This window comes from Lagenorhynchus albirostris, chromosome 16, assembly GCF_949774975.1.
Source record: "Lagenorhynchus albirostris chromosome 16, mLagAlb1.1, whole genome shotgun sequence".
NCBI lineage: Eukaryota > Metazoa > Chordata > Mammalia > Artiodactyla > Delphinidae > Lagenorhynchus > Lagenorhynchus albirostris.
The window spans coordinates 60,598,855-60,613,225 of NC_083110.1; the positions used below are offsets into that span (position 1 = coordinate 60,598,855).

At 44.1% G+C, this 14,371-nt stretch overlaps 1 protein-coding gene across 1 annotated transcript in view; it reads left to right on the forward strand.

Annotated features, from left to right (window-relative positions):
* SORCS3 (sortilin related VPS10 domain containing receptor 3) overlaps positions 1-14,371 on the forward strand; it is a 582,912-nt gene that overhangs the window by 427,332 nt on the left and 141,209 nt on the right. The window contains exon 6 of the mRNA XM_060125698.1: positions 4,470-4,534. Coding sequence (XP_059981681.1) covers positions 4,470-4,534 — 65 coding nt within the window. The remainder of the gene's footprint in view (positions 1-4,469; positions 4,535-14,371) is intronic.

Sequence of the window (14,371 nt, forward strand, 5' to 3'; positions counted from 1 at the left end):
TAAGAACTGCTTCTTTGTTTGTTACAGTTCCATGGGACTCATGAATGGCAGCTCCACTGGCTGTCAAAGCCAGGAAATCTGGGGACCCATCGCATAGGTGGCGGCCCTAAAAGCTGGGGTGCAGTCATGTATGAGCTCCTTCCAGGGAGATACTGGCAACTTGGGGAGGACCGGAGGCAGAAGGTGGGAGGGATATTTGTTGGCTTTCTCTGTCTCTGGGGAGATTCACATGCAGTCTCTAGAAGCCTGCTAAATTAGAAGACGGGCCCTCAGGCAGCGGCTGTTATAGTATTCAGATAACACTTGCAGGGAAAGACGGGGAGATGGGTGATTCTGCCTGCTCCCTCTGCACCCGGCCCTGGGGCAACAGCTGCATCAGTGCTCGTGCACCCGTTAAGAATTGCGTCTTTGTTTGCTATCGTCTTGGGGACACAAGCCCCGCTGGCTTTTAGAGTCAGGTGTTTCGGGGTCCGTCCCTCTGTTGCAACTCTTAAAATTTGGGTTGCTAGATGGGGGCTCCAAACCCTTTGCTCCTCAGGGAGAACATGAGAGTTGATGGTTCACTTCCAATTGTATGGTCGTGTGCCAAGGGTGGGGTTTATGGTGAGAGTGTGTCTTAGCCTTTTCTACCCTTAGCCTTTTCGATGTGGGTATTTTCTCATTCATCTGATGTGTAGAAGTTACTCAACTAGTTTCTGGATCTCTTTCAGAGGGAATTTACATCCACGTGTACATTTGGTGTATCCATGGGAGGAAGGGAGCTCAGGGGTCTCCTGTGTTGCCATTTTGGCCTACCCTGTCCGTTTCTTTCTGAATCTCTGTCTGTCTGTCTCTCTCTTTCCTGTGTGTCTATCTCATCTCTGTCTTGCCCACTATCTTCCTATCACCCTTTGTAGCCCCGTCTCTCTGTTAAGCTGCCTGTCCCAATGTCAACTCTCTTTTCTTTTTCTATGTGTAGCTACATTGCTCCTTTACACCTGTTCTTCCTATCAGGGAACATTTCTCCCAAGAGTTCTGACTTGATGATCAGAGAGGAAAGGCAGTTTTTTCCTGCCAGCTCAGTTAGAGAAATCCTGAGGAAGTCCTCTAAACTGTCCTGGCATGTTCTGACCACCACAGCCAAGATGTCTCATGATCACGCTGGATCATGTGCCATCCTGGGGCATCAGAGGGATGGGCTCCTGTGATTGACCACCCTGGACAAAGCACATGGCGTGAGTTGGGTAGAACAGTCCTGCAAAGGATGGAAGGGTTGTAGGGGTGCTAAGACAACCATGACCAGAGGTGTCCGCTCTCGGGAGCCAAGACCGACTCCAGAGAAACAAACACACAACTTAATAACAATACAAGTGCTGGAGGATGTTCAGTCTTGATTCTGAATTCTCTAGCAGTTCAAAGGTGGGAGAGCTAGAGTAATCAAGGAAGACTTCCAGGAGGACCTGATTCTTGGTTTTAACCTTAAAAGGTGTGTAAGATTTAGATAGGTGGAAAGGAGTGAGCAATCCTGGATGAAGGAGCAGTTTCTGTGCTTGTTTTATTGGTGGTGTTTGCCTTGTTTCAAGCTCCTAAGAGGCAAGGACTTTTCTTTTGTTAAAGAACATAGTGCTTGATGCCCGTAGTTAGACTGTCATTATGGTTCCAGTTCTGACCATCCTACCCTGCCATTGACCTTGGGGGAGGATAGAAGAATAATACCTGAGAGGCCTCTAGTTCTAAGAATACCAACTTGCTTATAAAGAAGCAGGGAGGCTGTGGAACAGAGGTGTCCATGTAGTCCCTTCTGTGTGTCTGACCTCAAGTGAGTTTCACATCGGAATTTTGTCATTGTCATGGGCAGATTGGATTGTTCATTAATTCAGTAAATATATCAGTAGCACCTAATATAGACTAGGCACTTAGGTGCCAAGGATTCAAAGATAAATAGACAGAATCCTACTTCTTTGAAGTTTATATCCAAGTACAGAATTCACGGAAGTGCAATTACATGCGACGTGATTGAGTCATGCAAAGCAGTGGTTCTAAGACTTGGCTGTGCATGGAAATAACCTGGGAGCTTTCAAAATTACGGATGCCAGGGCTTCCCTGGTGGCGCAGTGGTTAAGAATCCGCCTGCCAATGCAGGGGAACACGGGTTCGAGCCCTGGTCCAGGAAAATCCCACATGCCACAGAGCAACTAAGCCCGTGCACCACAACTACTGAGCCTGCACTCCACAGCCCGCGAGCCACAACTCCTGAAGCCTGCGCGCCTAGAGTCCATGCTCCGCAACAAGAGAAGCCCGTGCACCGCGACGAAGAGTAGCTCCCGCTCGCCACAACTAGAGAAAGCCCGTGCACAGCAACAAAGACCCAATGCAGCCAAAATAATAAATAAATAAAATAAATTTAAATTAAAAAAAATGCGGGGCTTCCCTGTTGGTGCAGTGGTTGAGAGTCCACCTGCCGATGCAGGAGACAGGGGTTCGTGCCCCGGTCCGGGAGGATCCCACATGCCGCGGAGCGGCTGGGCCCGTGAGCCATGGCCGCTGAGCCTGCGCGTCCGGAGCCTGTGCTCCGCAAAGGGTGAGGCCACAGCAGTGAGAGGCCCACGTACCACAAAAACAAAAAATAACAAACAAAACAACAACAACAAAAATGCGGATGCCTTGAGCTTATCCCAAAGGTTTTGATTTCATTGGTTTGGGGAGGGGCCCAGGCATCTGGATGTTTCACAGCTCACCCAGTGGCTCTCGTGAGCAGCCAGGTTTGAGAACCACCAAGGTTAGGATGCTATGGAAGCAGATAAAGGTTCTTCAGTGAGATGAGGGACGGATAGGCTGCTGGAGGGATGAGACCCACTGAGCATTGAAGGAAAGGGGAGAGGTAGCTGGAGAAGGAAAGGGGCAGGGAGAGAGTTGCATCTAAAGGACATTGCAAGCAGAGGGGAGAAGAGCCAAGAAGGCTGGGAGCTGCTCTCGATGGACAAGTCTCAGTCAGTCAGTCAGTCTCTCTAGTTCTGGCCTAAGTCCCCGTGTCGTCTTAGGTACATATCCATTTCTCTGTGCCACAGTTTCCCATTCAGTCAAATATAACTAATGATACCTGTTCTCCTTACCTTAGGCATCAAATGAGGTGAGGAAAAATGAAAAGATAGTGTATCAGTGATCACTGGGAAAAAATACAGCGTTAGAGTAAAATTTCTTTTATTCAGTATTTTTTGGGGAAAGAAGTATTTTACATAAATGAACTTTTAAAGCAACTGAAATTGAGCCATTCAAGACAACAATCATTAACAAATAAAAATCATTTCATTTTTCCTAACATAGGTCATTTGCAACCCTATTTTCTTAGAGTAAACTGATATCATTAGCCTCCTGCTTCCTGTTCTCTGCATTCAGCCCCTCAGCAGAGATGTCAGATACTGACCCGTGCTATACAGCTATGGCCTCAGCATCAGAAGAAGTGTAGTAGATTTATGATGTAGAAGATTGGGTTTTGAGTTCTTCGGTCTGTTTTTCATACGTTTTCAATTTGTCTTGCTATCTGGGTACCTTGATTCTCATTGTTTTAAATTCTCCTTTTTCTTTCTAACTTGCTGCCTCTTCCCTATTGAGGACTGTAAAACCAGAAAACCAATCTTAGAATGAAATTTAAAAGTAAAACGACTGTGAGTCCAAGCTTGCTGCAGAGGGTGGATTATGTGATGTCTTTAGTGCGTGAATGTTTTAATGTCTGTGCTGCCTTTTTTAGCTGACTTTCTGGGTCTTACTCTGGCCTGGATATCTCATGCAGGAGGTAGCTGACTAGGCTTTATGTGTGGGAGGTTGGAGGCCCACAGGAATTAGTTCGTCAGGATTCTCAGCCTTCCTTTTTCTGACTATTGACCATCAACATTTAAAGTTTCCCACTCCTATCACCAGAATTGTGTCCCTGTTAGACCAGATTTTGAATGTTTGTCACCATTTATTGTTCACAAGGCAGAGGTAAGGAAGGGCAGATAGGTCCAAACTCAGGAGGGTAGGAGTGTCTGGAAGCAGATAGCCAGAACGGAGGCTAAACCACCTTCCCCAGGGGCAGAACGCGGGAGTAGCACACCCCAAGTGGGAGGGCAGAGGGGAAGGACGTGGTGGAAATAACCGGGTGTGACAAGACTGGGGAAGTGGAAGGTATGAGGTGGGGAAGGGTTGAGGACAGAGGTTTAGACCAGCTTTACTATGGAGTACATTACTCTGTGCTCCTTTATGTTTTTTGGAGAGTTACTGACTCTGTGACACTGCTCCAAGACACATGAGTTGTGACCATTATAGGTGACAGCTGCTAGAGAGAGCCACCCTGCAGGGGCTGCAAGTCGCCATATTCTGTGGGTCCCCACAGTGCAAGACAGGCCATCTTGAGAAAGTGGCTTTCTGGGTAATAACCCTGAATGGTTCCCCACTTTGTTGTCTGCCATCCTCACGGTCACTGAGCTTCTGACTCTCCTTTCCTTCCCCAGGTCGGTGTCCGGATTGGATAAAGAGGCGGACTTGGTGCACATGGAAGTGCGGACAGCTGATGGATGTGAGTACTGAGGCCACCAGGCTGGGCCCCGGGAGATCTGCCTGCAGGTCTCCCTCCTCCCCCAATTTGCATTTTAATGGCTTGGGAAGATGAAAAGCCCTGAGCTCCCTTACTGCCATATGCATTTTATTTCCTAGAGTGGGGGAGAGGCCTCCAGTCCCAAGGGAGACATTTCATTGAAATAAACCCTCAGGAATGAATTTGCTGGAGATGGGAGTTAATGTGACCAATTTTGAGGCTCCTGTTAGTAATTTCCTGGCATCTTCAGTGTAATTCACATAGGGATGGCCGTAGCTCATCGTGATATTTTGCATTCACATGGTGAATAAGATGATGCCAGCTTTAAAAAAAATAAACTTTATATAGTCAAGATTACCAAAAAATAAGTAACTGGACAAACTATTTCCAGAATTGTTTGTTCATTCATTCAGCAAATATTGAGGGATGGCCTACCGTGTACCAGGCAAGATTCTTAGCCCTGGAGATACAGGGGTGAGCCAGACCTCTACTGTCCCCGCACATCAGCCATGGAATCCAGGACTTCAAACATGTGACCCCTTTGTACATCGTACACCTGTCTACATCTTGAACAGAATTTGACTGATAAAGTATCATTTTGCACCAATTTAAGTATCTATAGGGCTCTTCCCTGTCCCAGAAAGACAAAATCAACTTAAATATGTGAAAATATATGATAAATATGAAATCTGAAAAATATATGGAAATATAATTAGCATATACGAGATCACAAATAGAGCCAAATAATCCATGGAAATAATAGTGACCTAGGGGTGCAGCAGATCAAAGCACCGGACTGTGAGTTGAGGTCCTGGGTCCTCCCACCCACTAGCCATGAGACCATGAGACCCGCTAATCTCTCTGTGCTCTGCCTTCCTACTATCTGAGGATGCTCATCCTTGCCCTGCCTGCCTCGTAGCGTTATGGGTTGAATGTACAAACAGAAGGAGATTCTTTGTGACCTGGATGCAGGTATCGGATATGCTTGTGCTTTGTCCATGGGAAGTCTACTGCTTTTGAGGCCAAACTCAGGTGTATGCTAGAAACATGCACTTTGGGGAATATATTTTATTTGCTTTATTTTTATTTTTAAAAGAGTTAGAAGGCAAATGACACTTGTTACTATATACCTGGTACTCTGCTGAGTTCCTTCCTTCCTTCCTTCCTCCCTCCTTCTTTCTTCCTTCCTTCCTTCCTTTCTCTCTCTCTCTCTCTCTTTCTCTTTCTCTCTTTCTTTCTTTCTCCGATGCAGCCAGGGATGAGGGATGACCCACACTATTTTTACATTTTCTTTTTTTAGCAGAAGAGTTACACTTTAGGGAGGTAATGCCACATATTCAAATTCACTGATCGTAAGCATGGTGAAGCCTAAATTCGAAATTACTCTTAGTGCTGAGAAAAAAAAACATGGAAAATTAGAGGACTAGTGGGATGGAGGGAGGGGTTTGAAGGAGCATAGCAGGAAAGCCAGAGGGGAGCAGACAGCAGCTCTCAGAAGATGACCCACAGACAAGTTTTCAGGACAACCCCTGCCTTGGCTTTGCTTGTCATGTCAACATTGTTAAGCTGTATATGTGATCTCTGGTGGTTGTAATATTTTAGAGTTGGAGGAAACTTTATATGCCTGTCTGACCTCCTACCTAGTGTAGGAATCCCTTCCCCCAGAATCTCTTATAGTGTGTCCTCAGGTTTCATGAGCTCAGGCTTAAGACATATCCTTTTCTACTGCTGGACAGCTCCTTTTTTTTTTTTAAGGTAATTTCTTACATAAAGCTCAAACTTACTTTCTGAAAGTTCAAGAATTCTGGTCCACATTGGGATAAGGCCTGTGGTACAGAACTGCTGTGAAATTTTATGAGATTAAAAATGCAAAACACATAGAAAAGTTCCTGGCCTATTGTCAAGAGTTGAAAAAAGCAGACAGAAATATAACAGGGATAAATGTCATATGCCACACTTAGGTTAAAGTATAGTATATATTAATTCTGTGTCATTTTTCAGGTTTGTTTTTTTTGTTTTGTTTTGTTTTTTGTGGTACGCGGGCCTCTCACTGCTGTGGCCTCTCTCGTTACGGAGCACAGGCTCCGGATGCGCAGGCTCAGCGGCCATGGCTCACGGGCCCAGCCGCTCCACGGCACGTGGGATCTTCCCAGACCGGGGCACGAACCCGTGTCCCCTGCATGGCAGGTGGACTCTCAACCACTGCGCCACTAGAGAAGCCCTGGAGAGCTTTTTAAAACACACCTTCCGTATTTCTGACAAGCTCCCAGCTGATGCTGCTGGCTAGTAGACCCCGCTTTGATCAGCACTGCACTGCACGAAGCTGTGGAGGGTGTGTGGGTGAATAGGACACAATCAGCATTGAGTAGCAGAGGCAGAGAAGTACACAGATTATTACTGCAATATAATGTGCCAAAGGCCATGGGGACTCTGTTTTGTCTCATGAAGAAAGTGCTATGTGTGCGAACCAAAAGGCAGGGTAGCCCAGTCGCTGAGGAGCGACTGAAGGCTGCACTGAAGAGCCCATGGTTAAGTTTCATCTTGGGAGATGAGTTGGATTTTCCCAAGGGGGTGGTAGAAAAGGAGAGTGAGAAATTTATGCTAGACTTGTACTGTCCAATATGGTAGCCATTCAGTTACACGTGGTTATTGAACACTTGAGATGTGATGTCCAAATTGATGTGTGCCGTACGTGTGGAATACACACCAGATTTCAAAGACTTAATATGAAATAAATGATGGAAAATAGCCCATTAGTAATTTTTATATTAGTTACATGATGAAATCATAATATTTGGGGTTAAATCAAATATGTTAAATGTACACTGTTCTGTTTACCTTTTAAGTATGGCTACTGGGAAATTTAAAAGGTCATTAGTAGCTCCATTGTGTATCCATTGCACAGGACTGCCCTAGACTGAGGGGCTGCAGGTGCAGCAGCACGGAGTGTGGCTCTTCAGTGCGTGGTGTGGCATTGACAGTCCTGTCTCTAAACCTGGCTCCCACACTCTGGAGCAAACCCAACATAAACAAGTCCCTTTTCTTGTTTCGGTGTAAGAATCTCCACTCTTCCCCAGTCCTGGTCCTCCCCTTTGGGAGTCAGACTTCCTTAAACTAAAGCCATTGAATTATCTCTTGCCTTGGCATGGTTTAAACAGGGCAGAGCCAACCAACTTGGCTAATAACAGTGTGAAACGTGTTTCTGCCATGAGCTTCAGGATTCAAATGGCTTTTTCTCCCATTCTCTTCTGGAAATCATCTCTCTCTGAATGTCTCAATGTCCCCTGTGAATATTCATATTTATATTCATATTCATGTTCTCTCTCCCTCTCTCTCTCTCTCTCTTTCTCTTTCACTCAGTTACTCAGTCACACACACACACCTTCTCCATCAAAGAGACCATTGAGTGTCAATAGAAAGAGTATTAACTTGGTGCCCTAAGAGTTAAGTTGGAGAATTAACTCTATCAATTAGAGCCTGTTTGACCCTGGACAATTTTTTTTCAAACTTTCTGTGAATCTTCTAGTGCTTCACATGTTTGAATACACAAATATAAGAGGTATTTTTATACTTTTTTTCATCAGTTGGATAACAAAGATCTTATTGTAGAGTAAAATTTACAATGAGGCAGATTTCAGTTCAATGAACAAAGGAGGAACAATTAAGAGGACCGCAAAATGGTGCAGACTGCTTTGTTAAGTAGTTGATTCCTGTTTATTGGAAATTTTCAGGCATAGCTATATGGGGGCCTTGTAGGACCCTGTAATAAGTGAAACTCGACATGAGCTCTAAGTTTTTAGACATCTAGACTTGAAATTTCTAGAATCAAAACCACAGCACATAGACTACCATTCCTTGTCCTGGTACTATTATCAACTCTCTTCATCAATTACTGCCCTTTCTCACTAAGCCAAGATAAAGCCCAGGACATCTTAACAGAGCATTCCAGGCAGTCATTAGTAATCAAATGGGCAAAACTATTAGCCCTGAAGTCTAAACTGTAGGTTCTAGATACATAGAATAATGGCTCTTAAAAAACTTTGGGTTACTGACTAGTTCAATGGTTGTAAACTGTGTAACTCAGAGATCCAGCAGTATTCTAAGAACTCAGAGGCCAAGAAGAGGATGAGGGGGAGCTAAACCAACAGGATTGCAAGCCTTCTGTTCATTTAGACAAGGCACACTAAAATCTACTTGATATATTGAGAAGATAGGATTGTTTTTGATAAAGGATCTCAGAATTTTAAAAAAGGGTTGGAATGGATTAGAAATTTTCAAACTGTATCACTCTCCAAAAAGCACCAAAATGTGTAACAATTTGCCCAACGTTACATAGACAGTCGGTGACAGGGACTGAACCAGAATGTAGATTCTGGTCTGATTCTCAGCCCGATTTTCCTTCCATGGTTCAAGTACATAACGATTAGGATCACTGGTTCTGGTGTCGAGTCGCCTGGGTTCAAATCCCAGAACCCTGGGGAGTATCAGGAATCCTGAGGTATTCAGGATCGCTGTGGTTTCTAAATGTCTATAACTCTGCCAGGTTCCCCTTCTTTACTAGAAGGAAAAGGCACTAGAATTCTCCTGTGAGCAAATCCACAATAGGAAGGAATAGTCGCTACCTTTTCTTGCTTTGCTGATTTTTTGTTGTCTCAGGTGCTGTGTTAGGCATTTGGAACAATGTCAGTATCCTTTGTTTTGCCCTGTGCCTACACATAGTTTAGCCTCACTCCCCAGTCAAGGAAAAGGACGCTTTTGGAAGCTAAATAACTTTTCAGAGTTTCTTGGAATCTGCTGGATTTCACTTATTTGCATTTGACAGTCAATGTTGTTATTTAAAATAAATAGCTCCTGGGTATTTCTCTAAGAAAAGACCTGAAGAGCTGAATTTGCTTTTTGTTCACAATTTTAATTCACTTTTTCAATTTTGACAATATTACCCAAAGGGATGGAAGTTGAGCGAATCATGAAAAGTTTTTTTTTCTCTGAGATGGCAAAGAGGCATGACATTTAGGATAGTTTGAATATTTAATAATCTTAAAGGCAAAACATAATTGCAGGTCAGAATATAGCACAAATGTATCGGCTTTTAATGTAATTCATTTCAGCTTAACTTGCATTTACTGAAGCTTTATAAAGGCAGTGCAAGGAGAGAAACAAAGATGACTAAGACTTTATCCAGGTTTCTAAGGAGGTGATCCTTTTGGAAAGGTTTGACAGAGTGAGAAATGCTGGACTTCATGGTGAAACTCATTGATATAGATGCATGAGAAGCTTGCCTTACAAAACTGCTGGTGGAAAAGCAACGTCTTAGGAAGATAAGACTAAGGATGTTGGGTTATCTACTTGGCTCTCTTTCCACATTCCTCAGTTCTCTGATCCAGCACTGATCCCAAGGCATCCCGTCTCTATCACTGGCCTGGGATTCTTCTGAGGGCAAGAACCAGTCTTATGTTCTCTGCTTTCTGGAACCTCAGGGAGTGTCTGATGCATGCAGCTTCTCTATACACCTTGACCCAATACAGAAGAAATTAATCAGTCAGTCTAAGGTCACCCTTTCTCACCAAATGAGACCCTTGGTCCGCCATCTGTAAGATGAGGGGGCATGAGGCTGGACACAGTGGTGCAATGGTACCACCTTCCCTAAAGTCTTGCTAGCAGTACAGCTAGTTGAAATAGGGCCTGGTCCTGATAAACTTATGGAGCAGATCTCTCTATTCACAGGGAACAAAGCTTTTGACTTTTAGTTTTTGTAAGTGACCGCACCAGCTCTCAGAAATACATTAGAAAGACATTTGATACTTAGAAATATACTGGGCTTCCCAGGTGGCGCAGTGGTTGAGAGTCCGCCTGCCGATGCAGGGGACACGGGTTCGTGCCCCGGTCCGGGAGGATCCCACATGCCGCGAAGCGGCTGGGCCCGTGAGCCATGGCCGCTGAGCCTGCGCGTCCGGAGCCTGTGCTCCGCAACGGGTTAGGCCACAACAGTGAGAGGCCCGCGTACCGCAAAAAAAAAAACAAAAACAAAAGAAATATATTAATTATGAGGATGATGTGACTTAACCATTTGGGGAATCCCTGTCTTGTTTTCCCATTAGTATCCTAATGAGGTCTTCATTCAGTTTGGTCTTTCTGGTTTTCCGTTTGAGCATGTTTTGAAGGAAAGGATGGGAAATAGCAGTTCTAGAGTAAAGATTAATCCACGTCCACCCATTATCGTGTAATTATATAGTGCCTTCAGTGGGCTTTCCCTGCCTAAACGTCCACGTGCAGTTTTCACTCCCTTTTTTAGAAATTCCCTTCTCCCACAGAACACTTCTCTATCCATGCTAAACACAAGCACTGTCTCCTCCTTCAAGTCCTCCTTAATTATTCCAGCTCAGATGTGCTTTTTCTTGTCTGAACACCTATAGCATTTAGAGAAAGTAGACAGTGAGGTCAGTCCAGAATATGACTTTACTAGTAGGACCTGTGCTATCATGATCTTTTGATTCTCCACAGTAAAACAGAACATTACTTGTTAATTGTACGTAAGAAGGATGCTGAGTGTTAAATCTCCTTCCTTCTCTCTTCATGATAAAAAAGAACTAGCATTTATTGATCCTTTAAAATTCAACAATGTACTAACCTTTTTCATACATCATCTCATTTAATCCTGACGGCAGTCCTGAGAGGCAAACACTTGCTTTGTTTGTGCCTCACAGATGAAAAGTGGAACTGCTGCTCAGCCCAGGGCAATCAGCAAGTTCAGGATTTGAACTCAGCACTTTCTACCTTCAGAGGCCTTTCTCTCACACACCACAATATGCTTCAGAAACCTGGACCGCTTTGCTTCCTTTTTATCAGGCATCTTGTGTTATTAAGACAAACATACACACAAACAAACAAGGACACAGTTGTTAGAAGCCTATTTGGGGATTTCATGTTATATGATAAATATCTGCTTTCAGTTTCATCATGGAATCCTTATGACTGTATTCACTTGGAGATAATGTCCAAAGTCCAAATTTAAGACCTTTTGCAAGTTGGAAGCTTGAGCGAAGTGGTGATTCCTGCTCACCTTTGACACCCCCAGTCCCCTGTGACACCCTCGGTCACTTCCACCTGGTAGCCTGGCCTGACATGTACCTCTCCCCAGACCCCCATTTGGGGTTCTCACCAGGCAGTGGGTATCTCTGTGTTTAGAAAATTAAAAGCGTTGAGACTTCTGATATATGAGTCCGGCTAAAGACTGCAAGGCCCCTGAATTTTAAGTGGATTTCCCAAACGCGTTTTAGTGCTGCTTTTCTGTTAAAGTGGACCTTTTGTTCCATGCTGGGCAGTGGCGAGCAGCAGGGGAGCCAAGAAGGAGGATGAGTGTGACCCAGTAGCTCATCTACCAGTGGCCACAGTTTAGGTAGGTTTCGGTTTTGTATGGGGTGGCCTCAAATACGCTTGATTCTTTTTTCAAAGTGTCCAAGTATGGGAGTAAATAGTAAATAGACAGGGGAGAAATGAGCCCATGGGGGGGATAAGCAGACGTCCTCCTGTGCACACCTTTGATTACCAGTACAAGGGACTTTCCAAGACACTCTCTGGCGAGAAAGAAGCAGGTTGTCAAGTCAACCCTTGTGGTTTCTTTACATGTCTTCACCGCAGCGTTTCACTGGGTTTTAGTGCTTTATGCTAGGAGCAAATTACTCAGGCTGGGTGGGACCAATACTATGCCTGGTGCTCCAAAGCGCAGCCTGGGCTTCTTGCCTTCCCTTGGCCTGTCAGCCAGAAGCGGAAAGCCAGGCCATTCTCGGCTTTCTCTGTGGACAGAGACAAAGAGGAAGGGGTCTGCGGGTGGTACTCACAGAATGGGGAGCAAGGTGGTCTTGCTAACAGGTCAGGGAATGTGGGGACAGGGCACAGTCTATTCTCTGGAGCGATAGGTAGGGACCAAATTACGGAGTCGAGGTACAAAGTGAATGGCTCCTGGTGGACTGTAGGCTTGTTTTGTTTGGCCTAATACTGTTTGACCTGCACCATATTTTAAATTTAAATTAGCTGTCAATTTATAAACATTAGGAAATGTCACATTAAAAAAACTGGGACACTTAGCTTTATGTAGAAACTCAGAACATCTTATTCCTGCATCTCAGTGATGACTGATGCTGAGAAGCAGCTCCCTGTGAAGATGCAAGTGTTGGCCATTTTCCTGTAGTCCCAGCTGTTCCTCAGTGATCCCTGACACTGAGACCACGCGCCCGCTGCCATTCATCATCTCACTCCAGCTCAGTTTCCTCATACAGTATTTGCCTGGCGCCTGAGACATTTGACTTCATTAGGCTAGTCGTAAAAGGCGTTCTGCTTTACAGAAGACTATTTGGGCTTTGTCCCCGGGCACTCAGAACTGTGGGTGATTTTGAAGCCGAGAAGGCTCAGCTGAGGTTAGGTTTGAGAGATGATGCTGGTTCCTTGCCTCGGGCCCACCCAGCTTCCAGTCCATCCTGCACCTGAGCACCAGTTGTGAAATGGACGCAGCAGGCAACACAGATGGGAAGGCCTTTTCCAGGCAAGTGGCAGGGGTCGTGGAGAGAAGAGAGATGCTGGAAGCACTTCAGAGGCAGACTTTTCAGGGCTGGGAACCAGCTGGATTGCACGGCATGTGGAGGAAAGAAAAGTGAAGAGGCTTGAGCTACTGGGCAGATGATGAAACTGCTGATGGGGAGAATGAGATCAGTGTTTGACGTGTCTGGATGAAGGGCACCAAAGCAAATTGGCTTTGCCCAGATACAGACATTTGAAAAGTAGGGCTATAGCACATAATGAATTCATTTCCTACCAAAACATGGTTCTTTGTTAAATGAGCATTTTGTTTATTAATAAATGTGTGTAATAGCTAGCTATAAATTTTATGAGTGAACCCCTTCCTAGACAGCAGGGCCTTTCACAATAGAAAATCTGTCTCATTCACTGCCATTCTCCTGGTGCTTAAATAATACCCACTACATTATATGCACACAAGAAATTCTTTCTGGATCAATCAATCAATAAATTAATTAAAGGTCAATAATTAGGGAAAATTTAAAGTACCCTTGTTTTACACTCAGTTGTTATAAATTTTTGTTTATTTAAACTTTTGCCTTTATTTATTTCTGCCGCTTACCACCCCTTCCATTGTAGCCTCCGAAACGTACTCATACCTGTTCACATATTTCAGTGGGCAAGCGCATTAGATGTATGTAGTAATGCATGTCATTTTAGATGATAACAAAGACTTCTCTGCTTTTAATCCTAAAATGACCTCTATTTTTCACTTTGACCCATTTATTATTTTTGAACACCATTAAATAAACAATAGACATTTTTAAAGCAAGTGTATACAGAGGTTTCTTTATAGAGATTCACTTGTGGTTTTTCCTTGGGGAACAAATAACTGAATGGACCGTCTTCCTCGGGTGACCCTGTCGTCACGATCAGAATGCTTAGACTCGAGGATTTCTCGTTCAGCTACAGCTGCTGCCGTAATTTTGGGGGGTTGGTTGAGGAAGCTTCAGCTGCTGAGATCTTTAGAAAATTTTACAAGTAATTATACAGGTTTTACTTATGATAAGTAAGTACATTCTTATTGTAAACACAAGAAAAACGTATGTAATATAAAAAGCAAAGGCCCCACTTCTACTCTCGTTAAGTCCATTCCTTTCCCCCAAAGTAGTCATAGCTAATTTATATAGATGTCCTTTAAAACTTTTTTTCCTATGCAGTTATGGCACAAACCTGTATTTATAAAGACATTGTTCTTTTTTGTTTTTTTCATAAATTGGATTATGCCATACATGTTGCTAAATAATT